Source organism: Pollicipes pollicipes, unplaced genomic scaffold, assembly GCF_011947565.3.
Source record: "Pollicipes pollicipes isolate AB1234 unplaced genomic scaffold, Ppol_2.1 Scaffold_6686;HRSCAF=7923_pilon_pilon_pilon, whole genome shotgun sequence".
In the NCBI taxonomy this organism is placed as follows: domain Eukaryota; kingdom Metazoa; phylum Arthropoda; class Thecostraca; order Pollicipedomorpha; family Pollicipedidae; genus Pollicipes; species Pollicipes pollicipes.
In genome coordinates, this window is record NW_023596921.1 from 16037464 (window position 1) to 16058501 (window position 21038).

The 21038-nt window shown below is 49.8% G+C and overlaps 3 protein-coding genes across 3 annotated transcripts in view; 1 reads left to right on the top strand and 2 right to left on the bottom strand.

Annotated features, from left to right (window-relative positions):
• Nucleotides 1-21038, bottom strand: part of LOC119107976 (protein O-mannosyl-transferase Tmtc3) — a 146276-nt gene that overhangs the window by 81788 nt on the left and 43450 nt on the right. The gene's annotated exons all lie outside the window — the stretch shown is intronic.
• LOC119107387 (uricase-like) lies at nucleotides 3891-5287 on the bottom strand. Its single transcript, XM_037230821.1, is given in 3 exon segments — nucleotides 3891-4760; nucleotides 4763-5053; nucleotides 5056-5287. Coding segments are annotated over 3 exon segments (882 nt in total). The 5' UTR covers nucleotides 5183-5287; the 3' UTR covers nucleotides 3891-4296.
• LOC119107388 (ubiquitin-fold modifier 1) lies at nucleotides 13508-19275 on the top strand. Its single transcript, XM_037230823.1, has 4 exons — nucleotides 13508-13633; nucleotides 16124-16180; nucleotides 16448-16578; nucleotides 19049-19275. The coding sequence occupies exons 1-4, from the start codon at nucleotides 13629-13631 to the stop codon at nucleotides 19111-19113; spliced, it is 258 nt and encodes an 85-aa protein (XP_037086718.1). The 5' UTR covers nucleotides 13508-13628; the 3' UTR covers nucleotides 19114-19275.

Genomic DNA, 21038 nt, shown 5'->3' on the forward strand with positions numbered 1-21038 from the left:
TACAGTAATACAGTTCAGGAGAAATGCCGTGTGAGTGCGCTTGAAGGAACAGCCGGCCCGCAGAAAACGGGGATAGCTGGACCGTGGATTCTGGCATCAGTGGATATTTTGTCCACAGCCTGCGTCTTAGACGAGAAATAGCTGGTAATTACCAATGCCAATCAACGAGACCTATCGCGGCCCAAGAAGGAACTGTATGACGTAAACACCAACGGATTGGGTCTGTCGACCAGGCAGGGGCGCTGCCGGTTCAAGGCATGGTGCTCTGTGAGTATGGTCATCGGGTCGACTTTTAACGCTTTGTCGGAAGTGATCGGCAGTGAAAAAAAACGGAAAAATAAAGGTAAAATGCATCGCACTCTCATGGCGGCGCCACTGTTTGCGCATCAATGGTAAGAACTCGTGACAGGCTGGGCTCCGTCTAAATCTAAAACATGAAAATAAAATAAAACCTGGTGTATGCAGCGCCTTGCTTGGATCTGTAAGGTAGGCTGAACCACATCAACTTGCCTCGCCAGCATGACAAATTCTTATCAAGAACAATAAGCATGCGCATAAAAAATGTGTGCATTAATTTACATGCTTCTCTCATACACCACCTACGACCCATGGTAATGCACACTACCATTGCAACTTACGTTTCTATACACGGAGGGTCTCTGGCATGATTGTAGACATTTTAATGAGGGCAAAATTGATCGACCGTGAGTCAGTTATTACATTTTGAATATAGGAAACAAGTCTGAATAAGCAGTGAGCTTTCGACCTTCAGTCAGCCACAACCCTGCAATCAGCAAGCAGCATGGCAAGTCAGGCATAGCACCGCGCAGTCTCTTCGCTAGCGTATAATATACGTGACTCCGTCCAAACAAGTCCAAACTATTTTCCATCCACCATTCAACGTGCTACTCTCCAGTACTACGCCTATCAGACCCTTTTAATAGCATGCAGATGTCACGAGAGAGAGCCGGGCATAAATTCACTCATTTCCCGATGAATTGAAAGCGTCGGCTGAAGCGAGGAGAGCTGATCAATGATAAGGTCTGCCTCGTTTAGTAGTATCTTCTCTCTTTTTTATGCATTGAAGTGGTGCGGGGTTGTGAGCCCCAGGCTCGGCCCGTTGTTTTGCCCTACTGTCGAAGAAAGGTCTCCTGGCCCTGACCAAACGCGCTCAAACTGGCCCGGCCGACCGTGATATGAGTTTGCACACGGCTCGATAAATCTCACGCTGTCCGGTCTGGCAGCAAGCTGATAGGACAGGGCACAGTCCCTACACTGTGAAAGGCCTTCGCCTGAATCATCCTGCATGTGTCCACTCTGTCATGGACGGTGCCAGCGGCGTAGAGCGGCTCCACCCCGGCGAGCAGGCGAACTAAGCTGGAGCGTGTCCCGTCGACGCGCCTCCGCGGTCGTGAGGTGGGTGACGGCTGGCCGCCGGCCCCGCCCTGGGGACGGGAACGCAGAGCGGCGCCATTGCCGCGGCTCAGCGCCTTGCGTGCGCTGATGAACGTGCTCGGGCGGAACAGTGTCGTGACGTGCCAGAATGCTGGCCTGCCCGCGACAAACCATTCACGGGCTGAGCCAGTGACCAAACTGTATTAACGACCTATGGCACAATAATGCATGAGTAGCTGAGTGACGTTTATTACCCGGCGTGATCAGGAACAACTAAACGTTTCGCTCGAGGCGTGTGCCATGCTAAGTGATACTGCTCCCTTCGTCAGCGCCCTTTACACTTGTGGTCGTAGATTTCCAAGTGATATTTACGCAGATATTCGCACTTCGGTAACCTGTGTGGACCATTGCAACCCCGGTGGTGTTCTGCGTTCTTCTGGGCGCATTTTTTTCACACGCAATTGACACGTGCCAACGGGCGTAACGCCGCAAAATGAGTGGGTGGCTGAGCATTGGAAATTACGCAAAACCACCCGACAATGCCTTAACCAAGTGGCTTCCACCCGAATTCGGCCCTTTTCATTCTCTAAATTAGGGTGGGGCCGAAGCTCCCCTAATTCAATGGCGAACTACGCACCTGACCTACGCGGTAAGCCCTAACCCCAGACGGACATTCCGTAGTCTCTAGGGCTGATAGAACTGGCATGGACTTAAGACTAGCGCCGCCAGTCCACACTTTTCTCAGACCGTGTAAGCCACTGGAGGGAACGGCAACATTCACCTGTTTGTGCAGCTTGCCACTCATAAACTAGAGTTTGACGCACAGACAATTTGTTTGCTCCATCAGTACGTAACTTCAACGCGGTCCTAATGCATTGTTAAATAGGAGCGTGCGTTGGATTTTACAGTTGGGCGGGGAGAACAACTCCAGCGGAGCCGAAAAGAAAGTCGAGGCAAGCGCACCGCAGACACGCGCAATTTTACGTGCGTCGCAAAACACCGTTCTGATCTAGATTTTTTGAATCAGAGATCGTGCTAAGCAGCACTAAGTTGTTGTGTGATCCTGACCCTTACCAGTCAAAGCGTAAAATCTCTGGGTTAACGGCAAAATTTTGTGGCAAAAGTAAATAACGCAATGCCGTCATGGTTTGGCTATAACCCTCTGAATTGACAAGATCCTTAACCGCGGCCACTGCCCCCGGCCGCAGGCGATATCTGCCGGGGAATAACAGGAATCGCCTAAAGCGACTCGAACCCCACCCCGCACGAGCGGGTGAAAGGAAGGCAGGTGTTCTAGCCAGCTGATCTGTCGGGAAGGACCTGAGCTATCGGAACGGACGTCTGATTTTCCACGGATCATCTTGCCTGATCATGTCTCCCTTAGCTTTGCTCTTTGCTTTATCTAGCTGATCTTCTTGGATCTTCCAGAGTATTGCATCACAGATAGGATATTGAGGAACGAAATCGAGTCAGTTGTGTTGTGGTGTTTGAGAGGGAAAACAACTTTTTGGTGCGGTATGAACTAGTTTTTGCGAAGAGACCTGAAATCTGAAATCTCAAAACGTAACAGAGAACCTCAAGAAAGACAGCAAAGATATAAATGCCTTTAGCTGCTACTGCCTGGGGGGGGGGGGGGCATGATATTTTTTTCGGATGTACCTAGAGCTCGGACCGCCCCTTACAAAAACCCTTTGTGCTCTCTTGAGGCGTGTTTGGTCCAGTAAAAACTCTTTAACGTATCATTCTCTGTCTAATATGCATCCACGGAGATTTGCGTTCGGCACGTCCAGGACTTATCCGCCCATCACGTCCCTGTTCACGGCACTAGAATGAGGCAACGAACCACCAATTTCGCAAGTGGGTTGAAAATGAGCATGCGTGTTTAGAAAGCTGCGTTTATGTGTGAGGAGGCGTGTGCTGTCATCAGTTTGAACAGTTGGGATGAGTCTGTTGTTTCAGTACCATGTCCGCCCGCTGCGCCTCCGGCCCGTCTGGCACTGGTCGGCCAAGTGCGACGCCGAGCAGCGGCGCCTGCTTACCAACGCGCTGTCCGAGCCGACACCCCTCCCCCTTCCTCCTCTGCGCTTTGGCGCGGCTGGTGCGCCCCACCGGCTTGTTTGGGTTCGCTTGCGCTGGCTACGTCGCGGTCAGGCCGCAGGGGTCAAGGCGTGCGCCCTCCCCCCTCCCCCCCCCCGCCAGCTACGTCATGCTGAAGCGCTGGAGAGAGCCCTAGGCATAACGCCAGTTAGAGTTAACCCTGATGAAGCTGACAATTACATCGGAACATCAGGAAGCTCTGCAAGCAAATGCAGTGGCAATCGAAGGGGTGGGAGTGTCCACACGTCGTGGGAAGTACCACTCAAATGAAGTATTGAGTATTTTGTCATAGGTGAGCAAACGTGATTACTTACGTTTTCGCAGCCCGACGTGAAATGTGCTACTCATCGGTGACAAAGTCAAAGCCCGGTAGATCTGCCGCCTCAGAACGATTAACATCAAATGATTCATATATATTTGATTTCCAGATCATGCAGGAAAGGTTCTCATCACTAAAAAGGTGACATGGTTCTCAATGGGCTTGCGCGCGATGTCCTTTTTTGCATTCGTCCCACCGGCAGGCAAGTACAAACATGTCATCTAAGGAACACGATTAAAATAGACATGGGCCCATGTGTATATTGGGATCTGATTCTATCGTCGTTTAATGTAACGGATAGAAAGCTAGACATGTTTGATATTTGTGCAACGAATGTTTGCATGTGCGAAGATGACCAGTTCTGTCATGCATCCTTGTCATTCAAATAGCTTAACCGACCTTATTTCCATGCAAACGTCTCCCTTGGCGGATAAACTGCACTGGCAGACCCGGTATCAGTCTGATCGATCGCCGTGCCTCCCGGCTCAGAGTCTGGCGCGGGACCTGGCCAGCACGGCGCGAATGTTGCCCGACGGCTTGTCGACCGGCAGGAACACCTCGTTGTTGGTTGCGCTGCCCACGCCTGGGAATTTGGACAAATCCACTGCGAAGTAGTGCTTGTTGGGCATCACCATCTCCACTTCGCCGACGGCGGGCAGCTGGTTCAGGATCTTCACCTGCGCCAGATACAGTGTATTCTGCACGGAGGGCGAGAACACGCCGCCCTTGGCCGGTCCGGCGAACAGGTCCAGCACGATCTCCCGCACCGTGGCCCAGCTGGCGTCGTAGTCGACGTCCCGCAGCGCGTCGTACCGCCAATTGGCCCCCACCACCGTCGAAAAGACGCGGTCGGCCATGTCTGGCAGCGAGCGGTATTCGTCGCGCACGAAGTTGACGAACGCCGACTGCGTTGTCTTCAGCACCTGCAGACCCTTGAGTCCGGCCACACGACCGGCAGTGCGCCGCGCTCCTGGCGCACCTGGCACGTTCGCACGGCCTCTCGACAGGTCACGAAGGCATGCTCGTGCGGCTGACCCCCTGCCTCGATGCGCCGCCATGGGTGCACTTCCACCAGGATGTTGACCCGATTCGCGTGCGAGTACTTGGCGAGGAAGTGCGAGCAGAGCAGGAGGCCGAACGCCTCGGGCGTGGTCAGGCCATGGTTCTTGGCCAGCAGATAGATGGTGTTCTTCTGCGAATCGGTGGCAACAATGTCCGAGTTGTCTCCGTTGATATAGTCCTTTTGGAGTCGAGAGTCAGCTCACTGCACACCTCCCACTCGCGGATCGTGTGCACGGACCCCTGCCGGTGCACGTGCAGCAGCTTTACCCAGTTCTTGCCGTAGTTGCTGTCCACGATCTCGTAGGCCATGGCGGCGGCGGTCGGTCGGCGCTATCGCACTGCTGGTGGGACTTCGTTTGTGACTGTCCTGTGAGCCGCGTTGTGAGGTCTGGCCTCTGTCGCCAGGCGGCCAGATGTCCCCGTCCGGGGACGGGGGACCAGATGTTTATCGAAGCCTCCGGGCCAGGGGTGACGTGGGCGAAGCAGGGCGCCAGGCATAACTGGTTGTATAATGCGCGGCCCAGATTGTCTCCCTCTCACCAAATTCTCACGCTTGTCCATCGAGGAAAATTGGCATTTCATTTCGTGTTAGCGTCTTACATAGCTTTTTTGTCATCTGCTGCAACGAGTGAGAAAGTGATGTAACGAACCGAAGCTAGCGAACGGTGTAACGAGCCGAAAAGTCACCGCGTGGATGGCTTCCGAGCAAACAAATACAAATGCAAATACCTGAATGAGATTTCACCGGGCTTGTTTACGATTTTACGCTGTTTTTGTTTCTGCACCCAGCTGCGTTGGTCTAGCTGTATTTCGGCCTACACGGTTTCTCAGACGGCAGACAGTCTACCTTCAAACAAAAATCACTATGAGGGTATTAAAAAAGTTTTGGAGAATTGCGATATGGGCCCACTAAGGCTTTCTTGTTTCGTCTTTCTTACGCCTCGATGTATAGTTGAAGTAACATGGTTTGTGGGCTAAGAGATCACGTTTAGAATCGTGTGCAGATAGAAAACTGATGGAGGGCCAGCTAGTTCGATACACGGGGAAAACTAACGGCACCGACGATTGCAACACCGTCCAATACGTCTTGAGATGACAATGTTCGAGATGATACCAAGATGTACTGTATTTTTGCCAAGATGGAGGTGGCACAGGGGGCTTCGTGACGCAGGACATGGCAAAACGCTGAAGAGGATTTCGCGCCGGACAGCAGGCAGTCTCGCATCACGTCTCCTCAGATCCAGTTCGATTTGGACGCCTGCCAAGGCCAAAGCTGGGAAACGCGGGAAACAGCCAAGATCTGGTCTGGTTGTGAGATTCATCATCACTGATGACACGAACTGCCGCTCTTGTGTCGATCTTACGACCCTCCCATACCATGATGCATCAAGAACGGCCAATGAAATTGTGGCACTCTTGAAACTGAAAGGGCAGCTGAGGTAGCGCACGTCATCTGCCTTGAGCTATGGAGCGTTTTTGTTTTGTCGGTGTTTGTAAACTGTTAACTGTAGATTGTTGATTAACACGCGTTCGGGTGGGGAGGGGGTCAACTTGACCCTCCCAAAGGTTTTCTAGAATGGTTTCCGAACGGCGCGGCGCAGCCGCACCAAATTTTGCAAAGCTATATATAATTTAATAGCGGATCGTTTGACATCAAAACGTTAGACGTACCATGTTAGGTTGCTGACCTATGGCAGGTCAAAGTTAGCGTAGCCATGGTTTTAGCGTAGGCAATATCTAGGGAATCCTTCAATTTGATCTAACAACGGAGTGCTAGACGAAGCCATACATCTCTGAGATGCTTTCTCAGGCAACACAACAGTTGAATGAGCAAATTGCATCGACCTAAGTTCAGGTATAAAGGTCATACCAAGGTCAAAACCAACCTGTTCTGTTGCTCCAGGGCTTGCTGTACGGGATAGTTTCTGGTGCTCATTTCGAGTTTATTGATAGCAGGAACCGCATTATACATCTTCCATGGTCCTGTTAGAGGTCAGAATAAGTAATTGACCTAAAATAACCCAGGTAAACATTTTGTTTTAGGAACAAGCTGCCTAGCGTAATCTTTGTCGAGTTGTCCAATGCCAAACTTAAAGCAATCTTGTATGATTTTGGACACCTTGACCTTCAAAATGTCAAAAAAAGGTCACTGACCTTGAATGAGAATGTGAACTTTTGCTTAGAAACGGTTATCTATGTGCTGGGTGCACTTTGGAGACCAACCTGATACTTGGCCTTGTTTGACCTTTTTTGACCCAAAGGTCATGACCTAGGAACCTGAAAATTTTACCCAAATACTTTCACGTACAGGTTAACACACCCTGTAAATTTGGTGTATCTGACTTTCTTAGTTCCCGAGATCTCAAGGGGGTCAAGTTGACCCCCCACCCGAACGAAGGATATCTAGCCGGTCACCCGGGCGCGTGTTAAACGACCAAACAAGTTACACACATGTGAAAGGCTTTGAAACTCTCCACGGACGATGTATTCACTCCCAGCCTCAGAGAGCGCTGCAATTATATCGTATGCTTGGTGTCGTGTGAGCCATTTCATCCTGGTTTAATGACCAAAATACAACATCAGTCAAATGGCCCAAAACTACCGGGCCTCTGAGCCTCCCGACCCTACTGGGGATTACTCCCGCGGTGGAAGGCGGCTTACGCATAGCTAAGCTGCTTGCCAATGCATATATACAATACGAAAAGGGGAAACAGTGAACGTCACTAATTTTGTCCCTCAGGACTTTATCAATGTGTTTATGCACAAAGCCTCCCTGCGGCAACCGAGGTGAGGTCGCCATGTTTCATCATTGGCTGGTCGACGTCAGGTTCTCTGAGTTTGGTGTGTGTCCCTACATCCAACCCGTTGGACGTTACAACTGAACGCGCTACCCCTTGGTGGTCTGCGGCTCTGTAGCAAAGGCAGCATACACAGGCCTGCTGCAGCTGGGCAGTCAGCTATACATTCAGCAGGCAGGTCCCTTGGTGGTCTGCGGCTCTGTAGCAAAGGCAGCATACACCGGCCTGCTGCAGCCGGGCAGCCAGCTGTGCGTTCAGCAGGCAGGTCACGTGGTTGGCATCGGAAGGTGCTCAGGTACGGCGCGGAGTCGTCCTCGGTCGGGCTGCGCTCACCTTCGGGGGTTGTTGGTGCTAACCCAAGAGCCTTCAGCATGTCCTCCGTTTGCAGCAGCCTCATCACAGGCGAGGCGGCAGGCAGGCGTACCCGAGGAGGGCAGCGATATGACGGCTCGTGGAACGGCCGCTCAAGGTCGGTGGTGGCCCGATGTTATGTTGCGAGCTTCATTCGCACTAAAACAACAGGCTGGAAATGACTCCAGCCTAAAAACAACCGTAGCTGGCCTTGAACACGCCCTGGCTGGTTACTTCATGCAATCATAGTGAAACCAAATCTCCCTTTAAATCGCCTGATTTGATGTAAGTTCGTGTCCTCCGAAAATTACAATATGCTCGAGCAATGCGCCAAACAGCTCTTGATTTACGCCGCCGGAACGAGAGACGTTCGGTTCAAGTTGTTGATGCCTCCAGCACTTGTTTTTGCAAACATAGTATTTTGCTTGTGTTTGCGATGCACCCTTGCCAGAGGCCTAGTGACAACTTACAAAATGAAGTCAACATATTTCCACGAAACTGAGCTTTCCTTCTGATCTCCAGAAAAGCACAGAAAGTGTTCTACAGAGGATTCGGGTTGCTGCCGTTTAAATGTGTTGGCGTTTGTTGTCGCTGCTCAGCTTGCATGCAGACGAGCCCAGCCTGGCAGGCGGAGCAGCCCAGCAGACGAGCCCAGCCTGGCAGGCGGAGCAGCCCAGCAGACGAGCACAGGCCGGCAGGCGGAGCAGCCCAGCAGCCGAGCCCGGGCCGGCAGGCGGAGCAGCCCAGCAGACGAGCCCAGCCTGGCAGGCGGAGCAGCCCAGTAGACGACCCCGAACCGGCAGGCGGAGCAGCCCAGCAGACGAGCTCAGCCTGGCAGGCGGAGCAACCCAACAGCCGAGTCCGGGCCGGTAGGCGGAGCAGCCATGCAGACGAGCCCAGCTTGGCAGGCAGAGCAACCCAGCAGATGGCTCAAAACACGGCCGACGTGTTGCCGCCTCGCCGTGAAATGCAAATCCAGCGAATTCAATTTACTAATGGACAAGGCTGCAACCTGCGGCAAACATTCGCTTGGAAATCGGAATTTACATTCTGCCGTCTCTTGGAGCGTCATTCTGCCGTCACTGGGAGCGGCATTCTGCCGTCACTGGGAGTGTCATTCTACCGTCACTGGGAGCGGCACTCCGCCGTCACTGGGAGTGTCATTCTGCCGTCACTGGGAGCGGCACTCCGCCGTCACTGGGAGTGTCATTCTGCCGTCACTGGGAACGGCATTCTGCCGTCACTGGGAGTGTCATACTGCCGTCACTGGGAGTGTTGTTCCGCCATCACTGGGAGCGGCACTTTCCCGTCAATGGGAGTGTCATTCCGCCGTCACTGGCAGCGGCATTCTTTGAAGTCGGCCGCTCTGAATAACGTCATCACGGCGGGGTGTCGCACCGAGCGCTGGATCATTGCGGGGCGTCGCAACGGGCTCTGGATGAGAAATCAGTGGGCAAATGGTGCCTGCTTCAGTTCTAATAACACCTGTTTCTTCCCACAGATAGGTCCGGAATGTAAATGAGCATACAACAGTCGTAGATGTACGAAGATATCAAATCTAGAAGCATGTCCACGGAGAAGCTGACATTGATAACGTTACTGCTTGCATTTCAACGTGCAGTTTCTGAAGCCGAAGAAATGAAGGTATCTGTAAGGGGTTTCATATGTTAAATTACAACAACTGACCCTAACAAGCATAATGTTTGTGTTGGTGCTGTACCCAAGCGTTATGGTGTCGTAGTCGGAAACGGAAAGGACTCAACAAGATTAGTATTTCGAGCTCAGCATATACGTGTCCTGAATGATAATCACTTCAGTATGATCTCTCCAGGGACAGGGAGAGGGTTCATGTTGGTGTAGTTACTATGCGCCCAGATATAGCTTGCTTGCACTTAATGCCGGCTTTTTGTATCCTGACTTGACACATTGGCAGGTTGCATAACACTCTGCGGTCTAAGTGTGGTGTGCGGATGTACATGTGTTGCGTATATGTGTTGTACATTGATTGCGCACATGTCGGATTGCTTGAACTGTAGCTTGTTAGCCGAACCCGCACCCCACTTTGCTTACCGGAAGCGGTCTGAGTTCTTGAGTAGGCACTACATTTGTGCCTGGTGCCTCACATTCGCAGCTGGGCACTGCATCCCTCACCCGCGTGGCTATTTCATGCAAATCAGCGCTGTATGCCGTTAGTTTGTAAGCCGTCTCGGTGCCAGACATTTCAATTTTGGCCCACACAAAGTCGTCAGAAGTTTCAGTGCTGTCTCAGACCCAAGACGCGCGACCCAGTAACCTCGACGCGTTTCACCAGGGTCTCTTGCGCCGTGACTGGAGTGCTGTTTATTGATCTGGACGTGTCAACACGACGTGATCCTGCCGGGCAGCGTCACTGTGTCGCTGTCAGGCTCCCTAACAGATAGCGCCAGCTATCTAAGGGAGGGGATGGGGAAGGGGGCGGATAATGAGTCGTGCCGACGCGAAGTATGGCATTGCGCACAGGGTGGGTCCACACGGACCGGGGCCAGGGAGTTCAAATGTGCGGCACACCATAAACGGCAAAAAATCCCATTAAGGTGTGACCGCGCCTGCCAGCTTTGACATCTTGGAAGCTATTCTTTATAAAGGTTTAATGGTGGCGGATGATGAGGTAGCTATACGACCTAGCGAATTTACCTGTTCGACTGTCTCGTGTTTGGAACTGTGCATTCTAAGTCATCCGCGTCGACTCCGATGGTCTGTGCACCAAGGTGTCAAAAGTATCCTCGTTCCATTGGCTCCATACTTTTACACATCGTTAGCACTCGTCGTACGGGGGAAGAAGAAGGGCTTAAAGACCCACTAAGGTGTTTTTGGAATACATCCGGAATAGTCAGGTCATTGAAGCTCAAGCTAGATCGAACCGTGACGTTTGTGGTCAGGTGTTGCCATTTATAGCATATAAGATTGAAATCATGATAGTGAAGTGCAGAGCAACGGCACATTTTAAGGCGCCGGTGTTGAGACAGTCTTGATGCGCATCTGTTATCAAGATCATTTTCAGTCAAGGTTGCTGAATTTTTCAAGAGTTGAGTATTCCTGCAAGTACGTGCTGCGTAAGTGAGATCGCACGACAGGAAGGCTAAGAGGCCGTCCATAAGTTACGCTGCGCATTTGGGGCATTTTCAACGCTCCTTTCCTCTCCCGGTTACGGCATGGGGGTATTAACACGCGCATGATCAACTTTTATTCCAGACAATATTAGTCCTTTGACTTTTTGTAGTCGTCTTTGTTCATTCGACTTTTTGTCCGAACACCGTCCTTACCCACGCGTGCTTGCACAGGTGGCCACTGCCCGCCCATATTCCCCATGTCGCTCTGCCCTGTCCATATCATGTGTGCGCGAATGATGTCTTAGGCATCCGCGGTTGTGCAGCCGTGGTACTGCGCAGACACCGCTTCAGTTATTCGCACTGTGTCTGAACACGCACGAACTTATCAAAATGGTGTCTTTAGGTACCCTCGGTTGTGCAGCCGTGGTACTGCGCAGACACCACTTCAGTTATTCGCACTGTGCCTGAACACGCACGGACTTATACAAATGGAAGTTTGTGCTATTCGTTCACTACAACAATATTCGATTGCCTCAGCTAAGTCGAGAAGAGAGCTGTAACTTCTGCATCTCCGGTGTGGTTTGGCCCAGCCTACCCCAGTCACGCTATTCCTGGGCGTATATGTTTTTTTTCAGTAATTAACTGTGCTGCTGAGCGTTTGTCAGCAAAACTCAACACAGTTCCTTGGAAGCCATTCTCAAACATGTCCAAGGAATTAAATGCGAGGTGGGGCTGAGCTTAATAATTTGATGAAAATGCACTTAAGCATACATTTTCCGTGAAGCTGAAACATCACCAGATGTTCGCCGTTCTCGTTCGATTCACTTCACTCGTTCGATTATATTGTAGGCATGGGCTATTTATCCGCAAAAGGCGATGTGAAATGAAGCTTAGTCTTATGAGACCCAAAATAATAACGGAGCAAAATCAATTCTGATTGACGAGCCAGGAAACAGTAAATCGTAGCGGCAGAGACGGGCAACGACATGACGGCCAGTTACGTGTCACCGACGAACAAGCATGGAGTTATTGAGCGCTCGAGGACATGCGGCTTATATGAAAGGTTTCATGATTTTATGTGAAGCATGCTGCATCGTGCAGGCAAATGCACCGTTCAGGAACCAAGAAGTTAGCTCAGCACGTTCCGACCCCATATCAATATCAACAATCGGCTGGGAAACAAACCGTATCGTCATTCTTAGAGCTGGCTTCGAATGCAGTGTTTCCTGGCTTAAGCAGGGAGATTGGTCGTGCGAGAGGTGTAGGCGACCAGCTTTCGGCCATACAGCTCATTTGTTTATTTTTGGCCACTTTGCGTTTTTGATGTCATTTGATTAATCTTTTCAAATTGAATTATTTTATGTTCACCACTAGTTGCATTTTTACAAGCTTTTAGCTAAAGAAAGGGTTAATAGTTTATGAAAATTTCAACCGATAGCTTAGATCTACGAACAACTCATGGCTTAAAAGTAAAAAATAGGAATGACCGAACTTTTGGGAAAGCAGCTGGAAGAGAGCTCGGTTGTGAGCTTAAGCTGGCTTCCATGCCATTGCGAATGCAATCCAGCAGTGGAGCGGGTTCTCTCACATATACGCTCGGATTGGCCCAAGAACAGGTCGGAGTTAGTCCAAATACAAGTCCGAGCTATCTTAACCGCGCAACGTGGATTAATAGCAGCAAACCAAGTACGAGATCAGATCATTTAAACGTACGCCATTTGCTACACTTTCTCGCCATAGCCCGAAGGTCGGCACGGATTATCACTGTCGGCCTCTTTGGGCTTGCCCATGGGAAGCCTGCACGGATTAATATTTTCTTGAGCAATACAATCTACTCAGCATTGGTGTAGTTTCGCAAATATGGTGGAGGTTGCAATAAAAATGACGAAATCTTCTCCCAAAGTACGCCAACAAACAGCTTTCTCCGCAAGTCGGCTTCTGTTTTCTGTTTTCTTTTTTAGGGGAGAGGCGGCTGGATTCAAAGAAGTACGTGCCTGCTGCTTAGGCATCCCGGGCGCACCGATTCCAAAAAGCCCACGAGGAAGCACTACCAGGGTACTCCTTTGCTTAGATCAGGAAGACGCACAAATCATATTTGTATCCGTAACGTGTCATCAAAACCTTGCCCTGCATATGACATTGGTTCCGCGTACAGCCTATTGTCCATCATCCACACTTGGTTTTTGGAATACCACGCGTAGGTGTGTGGTTCGCAGTTAACAGGCTGACGCGCGTACTTCATGGGTACGACACATGCACGTGGTGTCCTCGCAGAGGAAGAAGTATTACCTTGATATGGTAGCATCCTACCGATTTGTTGTCCAGGACATACATGACGCAGCTCGGACGATCTTGACGCTATTCATTTGACTGCTTAAGGCTTTCCAACACTGCGAATGGTGCAGGGTGTTAGGTTGGGCCGGGGGTATTGCACGCATATAGTGTTGATATTCCCGGCGTTTAGTGACTTGACTTTCATCGCTTATTTTTAAACCTTAGTGTTTTGTGAAAAAAGATATGAGGTAAGTTCTCAACAGTCCTTCAATTTCCTGAGTGCAGTAATAACGTAGATGGCTGAAACGTGTTGACCATATGGTCCAGTGCTAGGTGGCCAACCAATTGACCGGTCGTATGCTTTCAAATGGCTTTCTCACTATCAGGTTACCCTCATGCTGGCTTATGCCTATGCTCGTAATTTGTTTTATGCATTATTTTCAATATTTGAGTAGTTGTCAAAGTGGGATCTGGAAATGAAGGTTGCTCCTGAAACTGCCCCCAGGATGTGTGTGTAAAAGTTGACTTTTTCAAGAAGTCAGTAGTGATAAGTAATACATACCATTGCTGTTCAGTTGGTTATATAGTGTATCATGCAATTATATTAAAGATAGATTGCCTGTTTCTATCATCTTAATTTGTAAAACATCTGCCACCTTAGTTTTTCAAAATTTAAACATGTGGTACATTTTCTCTGTGCTTCATTGAACAGCAATGTGAAACAACATTGCAGACAAGTGATAGTGTTCCTCTGAGAGGGGCATCATACTGTTATTTGCCTGGTAACCACAGAACATTGTCAGGGCTGATGGTCAATGTTTTTGCAGAAATCTTGGGCTATTATGTTCAGAATAGCATCAACTCACAAAGAAGCAGCCCAATTTCTATTTCACAACAGGTATAAGGAGACCATATGTAGCACATTGGCTTGTGGACAAAAATATGAGCATCATATGAAAACACAGTTGATGCTAATTTTAAATGGTAGTGTTATAATTCCAGTACACAAAATAGAACTGGAGATGCTGCACTAGTTCTTTGATCTAGCTTATTGCCACAAGCTGTATTGCAAGTATTATATATATAAGCTGTATATAGTTGTAAGATATATAATAATATGTATATTAAGTTATAATGATATGTATATTAAGTTATAATAATATGTATATTAAGTATATAAGCTGTATTGCAACCTGTAGTATTGGCATATTGTTGTTGATGCCATCCCTGTAGGAAGGGAATGATAACATGTGATTATTAAGCAATAATACTGTACTTATGTTGTTTTGTGGTACATGAGCTTGTTTGTGTGGTATAAAACTTTGTATAAAACCTCCCTTTTAGAAGTTAATTCTTGTGTAATATTGAGCCAACAAATATTGTGTTTTGTTTAATCATCAGTCCTTTTCAGTATCATGTGCAGGAAGTTACACCATGGCTTTTGTGATAAGTGTGTGCAATCTTGAGAATGACTGTCTTTTTGAGAACTTTACTCCTAGGATGAACATCAAGGCACTTCAGCAACACTCTTTACTCATTGAGTTGTCATTTCCATAAGTTTTTCATTGGATAGAAGATTATCCATGTTGAGTTCCCTTGCATAATATTCTTCTATCACCTGAGTTGCCTGGTAAAATGTGTAGTGCATAAGAAATATTACCAGTAGCTGAATGACAAGTTCTGCTTGGAAATTTGCAGAATGTATTGGTATATCTATGCACTAGATTTGCAATCACAGTGAACAGGTTATTTTTATTTATTGGACATCTTCTAATGCCAATGGTGTATGTTCACCAAAGGTCGATGGTGTATACACAGTGGATGAGGATGCCTTTTTAGCTGCCAATCAAAGATCAGTGGCATTGCAATCATAGGTATTGATTTTGTCCTCAAAATAATGATGTTTGCATTGCCTTGCCAAAAGTCCTGAATGTATTAGAAAACTGAAGTAAAAGAGGCATGCTTTCTGGCTTCATTGCTGAAGTTTTCAAAGCTACTTGAAGTAAGGAGGTAACTGCATGCAATCACCATTACCTGATTGCCTACCAATGTAAGAGGAATCAGACTTGCTCCCATCCCCCTCCCAAATCAGTCCAGAATTGCATGCAAAGAAAATGGGTATGCTCACCTTATTTTGATGGCCTTCAGTTTTGCTTTTTGCTGTGCATCACCATGATTCTTTTGAATTTATACTTTAACATGGACCTAGTGAGGAGTGAGAGCGTCCTTGTCATGCTTCCATTGTGGCGACGGCGGTCTTAGTTTGTAGTGTTATGGCTGCAGACAAAACTCAGAAGTGGCATATTTCAAAGCACTCCATATAGGCTGCAGTTTAAAACATTTTGTTGAATATGAATTATTGCATATAAACATCATTTTCACATTGCATTCATGCTACAGGCACTTTGCATTACACCAGGCACACTGTGTGACAATATAGGCAGCGTGGGCACACATTGTATGGCAGTGTAGGCTGTGTATGGCAGTCAATGCAAATGATCAGATGAGAGCCATGCTATAGCGAATAAGGGGGGGGGGGGGGTGTTAGGGTTAGTGTTGGCCAATTGATGTACTGAACTGCAAACCTTATTCATGAATAGTTGAATATCCATTAAAAGAGGTTGATCCTTTTATTTACAACTTCTAATTTTCTTTTCAGCAGCTTGTTGGCAGGGGCATTATTTTTGTAGGTTATGCCATCTGAGCTCAAACCTTTTCTAACCTTTTCTCCTTTTCAGCTCGAAGGTGTCCTTCAAGATTACCCTTACTTCAGATCCGAAGCTGCCATACAAAGTGTAGGTTGCATTCAAAATGCTATTGGTGTTTATGTTTATCTGGCATTGCTTAGCTTTAAGTGAACTGATGGATCAATGTAGCCAACCTAATCCATGAATGAATCAACTATGAATCAACCTAAAACTCGAGTAAACACGAGTGCTTTGTTTACAAGTGTTTATAAGTGTATCACGGCACTTCACACTTGGAAGCCATGTGTACGAGTGACCGTGCTGGACGCTCTGATGCTGTGCACGCCTTGGTCAGCACTGCCTTGTGTCCTGCAGCCTCAGCGTGCCGGAGAGCACGCCGTTCACGGCCGTGCTTAAGTTCGCCGCCGAGGAGTTCAAGGTGCCTCCGGCCACGTCCGCCATAATCACCGACGATGGCGTGGGCATCAACCCCCAGCAGACGGCAGGTGTGTAGGTAACACTGTCCTCATCAACCCCCAGCAGACGGCAGGTGTGTGGGTAACACTGTCCTCATCAACCCCCAGCAGACGGCAGGTGTGTAGGTAACACTGTCTTCATCAACCCCCAGCAGACGGCAGGTGTATGGGTAGCTCTGTCCTCATCAACCCCCAGCAGATGGCAGGTGGATGGGTAACAATGTCTTCATCAACCCTCAGCAGACGGCAGGTGTATGGGTAACACTGTCCTCATCAACCCCCAGCAGACAGCGGGTGCGTAGGTAGCACTGTCCCCATCAACCCCCAGCAGATGGCAAGTGAGTAGGTAACGTCCTCATCAACCCCCAGCAGGCGGCAGGTGTGTGGGTAACACTGTCCTCATCAACCCCCAGCAGACGGCAGGTGTGTGGGTAACACTGTCCTCATCAACCCCCAGCAGACGGCAGGTGTGTAGGTAACACTGTCTTCACCAACCCTCAGCAGACGGCAGGTGTGTAGGTAACACTGTCCTCATCACCCCCAGCAGACGGCAGGTGTGTAGGTAACACTGTCCTCATCAACCCCCAGCAGACGGCAGGTGTGTGGGTAACACTGTCCTCATCAACCCCCAGCAGACGGCAGGTGGGTAGGTAACACTGTCCTCATCAACCCCCAGCAGACGGCAGGTGTGTAGGTAACACTGTCCTCATCAACCCCAGCAGGCGGCAGGTGTGTGGGGTAACACTGTCCTCATTAGCTCCCAGCAGGCGGCAGGTGTGTAGATAACACTGTCATCATCAATCCCCAGCAGACGGCAGGTGCATGGGTAACAATGTCTTCATCAACCCTCAGCAGACGGCAGGTGTATGGGTAACACTGTCCTCATCAGCCCCCAGCAGATGGCGGTGACATGGGTAACAGTGTCTTCATCGACCCCCAGCAGACCGCAAGCGCGTGGGTAACACTGTCCTTATTAACCCCCACCAGACGGCAGGTGCGTAGGTAGCACTGTTCCCATGAACCCCAGCAGACAGCAAGTGGGTAGGTGACATTGTCCTCATCAACCCCCAGTAGATTGCAGGTGCGTGGGTGACACTGTCCTCAATGGCGAGAGAGGGTAGCATATCTGAAAAATCAGTATAGCAATGTCTGCAGGTCATCGGTTCAGAAGCGGTCTGACACGTCCTGTAACATGTTTTTTTTCTATACCGTTGCCCAAGAACGGGTAGCCAGGAATGCCCCTCCGTCTATCCCAGCGACGCAAAAAACGGTGCGTTAACACCAGAACACATGAAATCAAGTCGCGACACTCCCAGCTGAAAAAAGAGCAGGCGAAGAGGTGTTGCAGACCCAGCGGTTTTGGTGTCATGCAATAGCTAAGGACAAATCAAACATTAGAAGGCTTGAAATAGCCATAGCCAAAGTCATCTGATGACAGTCCGCTGGAACCACTCAATAAACTACTAGCACTCATTCACGTTGCTGGTAAAGGTTATCTGCCACACAAGTTGGAGGGCAATTGCCTTGTCACTGTCATGCTGGGTCTTGGGGTGGATCTCCAGGGAGTCCACTCAGCTATGTGGAGCCCGTTGCTGAGAGAACTCCTGGAGTCAGCGTCTTGAATTTGGGTACAAGTGCATGCACACGGATAAATAATAATGTGACCATGAAGCATGAAGGGGGTGAAGTGGGCAGTGAGTTACATATCTACAGGGCAAAGCCAATCAATCATTGCAATAGCTCCAAATGTGTTGGTTACGTTAAAGGGAATGTTTCACATTTGAAGGCATTGAAGCAAACAGATATGATGAAATAAGCTCACTTATAACCAGTGCTATGCATGCGGGGTGGAAAAGACTGCTCTGGACAGCACAATTCTCTGTTTAGTAAATATTTTCCTCAACATTGGTCGAGAGCCAATTAACGGCCGTTAACTGTGGAAATCGTGCTCACGGACGCCAGATATGAACGCCTGAACAATTATGTTTGATGGACTTGGTCGCCACATGGTGCACGGAATGGCAGGATGTGAATGGCGTTATCATGACGTCTTGAATGCCAAGGTAGCTTTGAAAAACTTCCCGATATAGCTTTTCCCATTTTCGTGGGCGTGTAGCTCAGAAACTAGAGGGGCTTTGGTCTCAAGAAGCGCAGGTTTGTGGACAGCAATAAAAGGTCTTTAAGGTGACTATTTCAGTTCAAAATTACAGATGAATGTGGAACATTCCCTTTAATATACAGTGACGAAATGCTTGTGGGTGGTATTTTCAACGATGGTTTTTGATCCAGGGACATCAGCTATTGTTGAGAAATGTGAAATCATAATAGCATTCCACAGCTCAGGGCCAATGAAATATTTTGTAAATAGCCTATAATTACGATTTGAGAATGTTAAACCATGTCGCCCTGTATGCTTTGTTGGTGCGCCGACCTCTGGATCAGTTTGAAATAGCGCTGCGCTTGTGCCACCCCCTCACCGAGCCCGGCTCCCTCTCGACAGGCACGGTGTTCCTGAAGCACGGCTCGGAGCTGCGCCTCATACCGCGCGACCGCGTGGGATGCTGACCCCGTACCTGTCGGGCGGTGTCGAGCTGGTGGCGGCGGCCGGACAGCGTCCAGCGGGCGGCGGCGCCGACAGCACCGCCGCTCTCTGGTGGCAGCGCTGCCGACACTCTGTCAGACGTTCGTGCTGTCGACACCATTCCCCAATGAAACGTGACTCGCTTGTGTTTTTGTGGTGGCTGCTGTTGAATTTTCATTATTTTACTAGCATAAATAAGCGGTCGCACCGAGCGCTGTAGCATGTACGTACCGGTGCGAACCCGTTTGCCCACTTTTCCAAATTAATAAACGGATTTTGTAGCGGGGTCTTTTTGGTCCGCGGGTAACAGGAGCGGCGTGGGGGGGAGGGAGGGGGAGTAGCTCCGATGCGGGCAGTGGACGGCCGCCGGTCGACTGGTAATGGTGCGTCGGCCACCCGGACAGCGGCCGCGGCACGGCACGGTGCCGCCGGCCTACAATGGCCGGCGGCACGGCAGCGCGTGATTTATGGTAATGGGTGCAGAGCGGGCCGGCGGTGACACGGCCTGGCTGCCGGACCACTCCGTAGGCCGAGATTGAAACAAGCGGCGCCGCCGGTCCGTCCGCCCCGGAGCGACGCGTGACGCTAACGCGGCTAGACGGCGGCGCACGGACACGTGATATACTTGGAGCAAGCAAGCGGACGGGCGATTCATCGGGCGCGAGGTGGCGCACGAGCAGGTGGTACATCGGGGAAGAGATGGCGCACGAACAGGTGGTACCTCCGGGAAGAGGTGGCGCACGAGCAGGTGGTACATCGGGAAGAGGTGGCGCAACGACCAGGTGGTACATCGGGCAAGAAGTGGCGCACGAGCAGGTGGTACATTGGGCAAGAAGTGGTTGGACGAGCAGGCGGTACATCGGGAAGAGGTGCGCACGAGCAGGTGGTACATCGGGGGAAGAGGTGGCGCACGAACAGGTGGTACATTAGGGGAGAGGTGGCGCGTGAAGAGGGTGGCACATCGGGGGAGAGGTGACGTGTGACCTGAAACAGGTCACGTATCGACCACAATGCACTGCAGCCATTTTCTATGATTAGCCGTCTAGGTAATGTAGTAGTATCAAACTTTGGATGCGTGGCGAAGTGGCCTTTCTACAAAAGTGTTGCCAATTTTCTGCGTAAATGATTCAAATAACGATTGGCGCACACTTAGATAACTCGAAAGTAGCCCGTGAAATAGCAGTTCCTTTCAACACGAACGACGCGCGACCTGGATATACGGACACGGTCGGGTTATGTCTGTGATGAGTACTAAAAGAAAAGTCATGTAAATCTTCAGTAGGGGGCGCGGCCAGTGATTGAGGCGGAGAAAAGGGGGGGGGGACTAAAACTATTTGCGAAGGGATAATTTTTTCGAACGAGTCCCAGCTCCATGGACAGTGCCTACGCACTGCGAACAGACCAACAGATACCACAGGCGCTAAAAGGTACATCGTCTAGCAAATGAATGGGCTACCGATATTGGGTTGCCCTGGTGCCCAAAACAATCACTTCAGCGTCGCACGGGACATGTTCACGCGGCTTTCCTCTAGTCTTGTTGCTAAATGACGGCTGTTGGCCTCTACACGTTGCTTTCCACGGTGCTGGCTGTAATATTTATACCCAATATAGCTTTGCTGATCACGGAATCGCGCAATTATGTTCAGCGGTGCCTAGATGAAAACGGGGCTCGAACCTGACGGGGAGGAAAGAGGCCCATGAGCTGCACTGTTGCTTCGCAGGACCAGCAAAGTCGGGGAAGTTTTTTATCTCCGATAAGGAAGGCCGAAAAGTTATTGAACAAGCAGATAATAATATGTATCCAGTTTGCATTGGTACTCCTACTCCACAGAGCATTTGATGTTACCTTATTTTACGACCCACCTGACAGACTGGAGCTGTCTATTGAACACAAGACCAAAGGCGTGTT

What these genes read in the sequence shown, in the direction of transcription:
- LOC119107388 (XM_037230823.1), top strand. An exon ending in CCGAAGCTGCCATACAAAGT is followed by an intron (nt 16,181 to 16,447) that starts GTAGGTTGCATT and finishes TGTGTCCTGCAG; the next exon opens with CCTCAGCGTGCCGGAGAGCA. An exon ending in CAACCCCCAGCAGACGGCAG is followed by an intron (nt 16,579 to 19,048) that starts GTGTGTAGGTAA and finishes CCCTCTCGACAG; the next exon opens with GCACGGTGTTCCTGAAGCAC.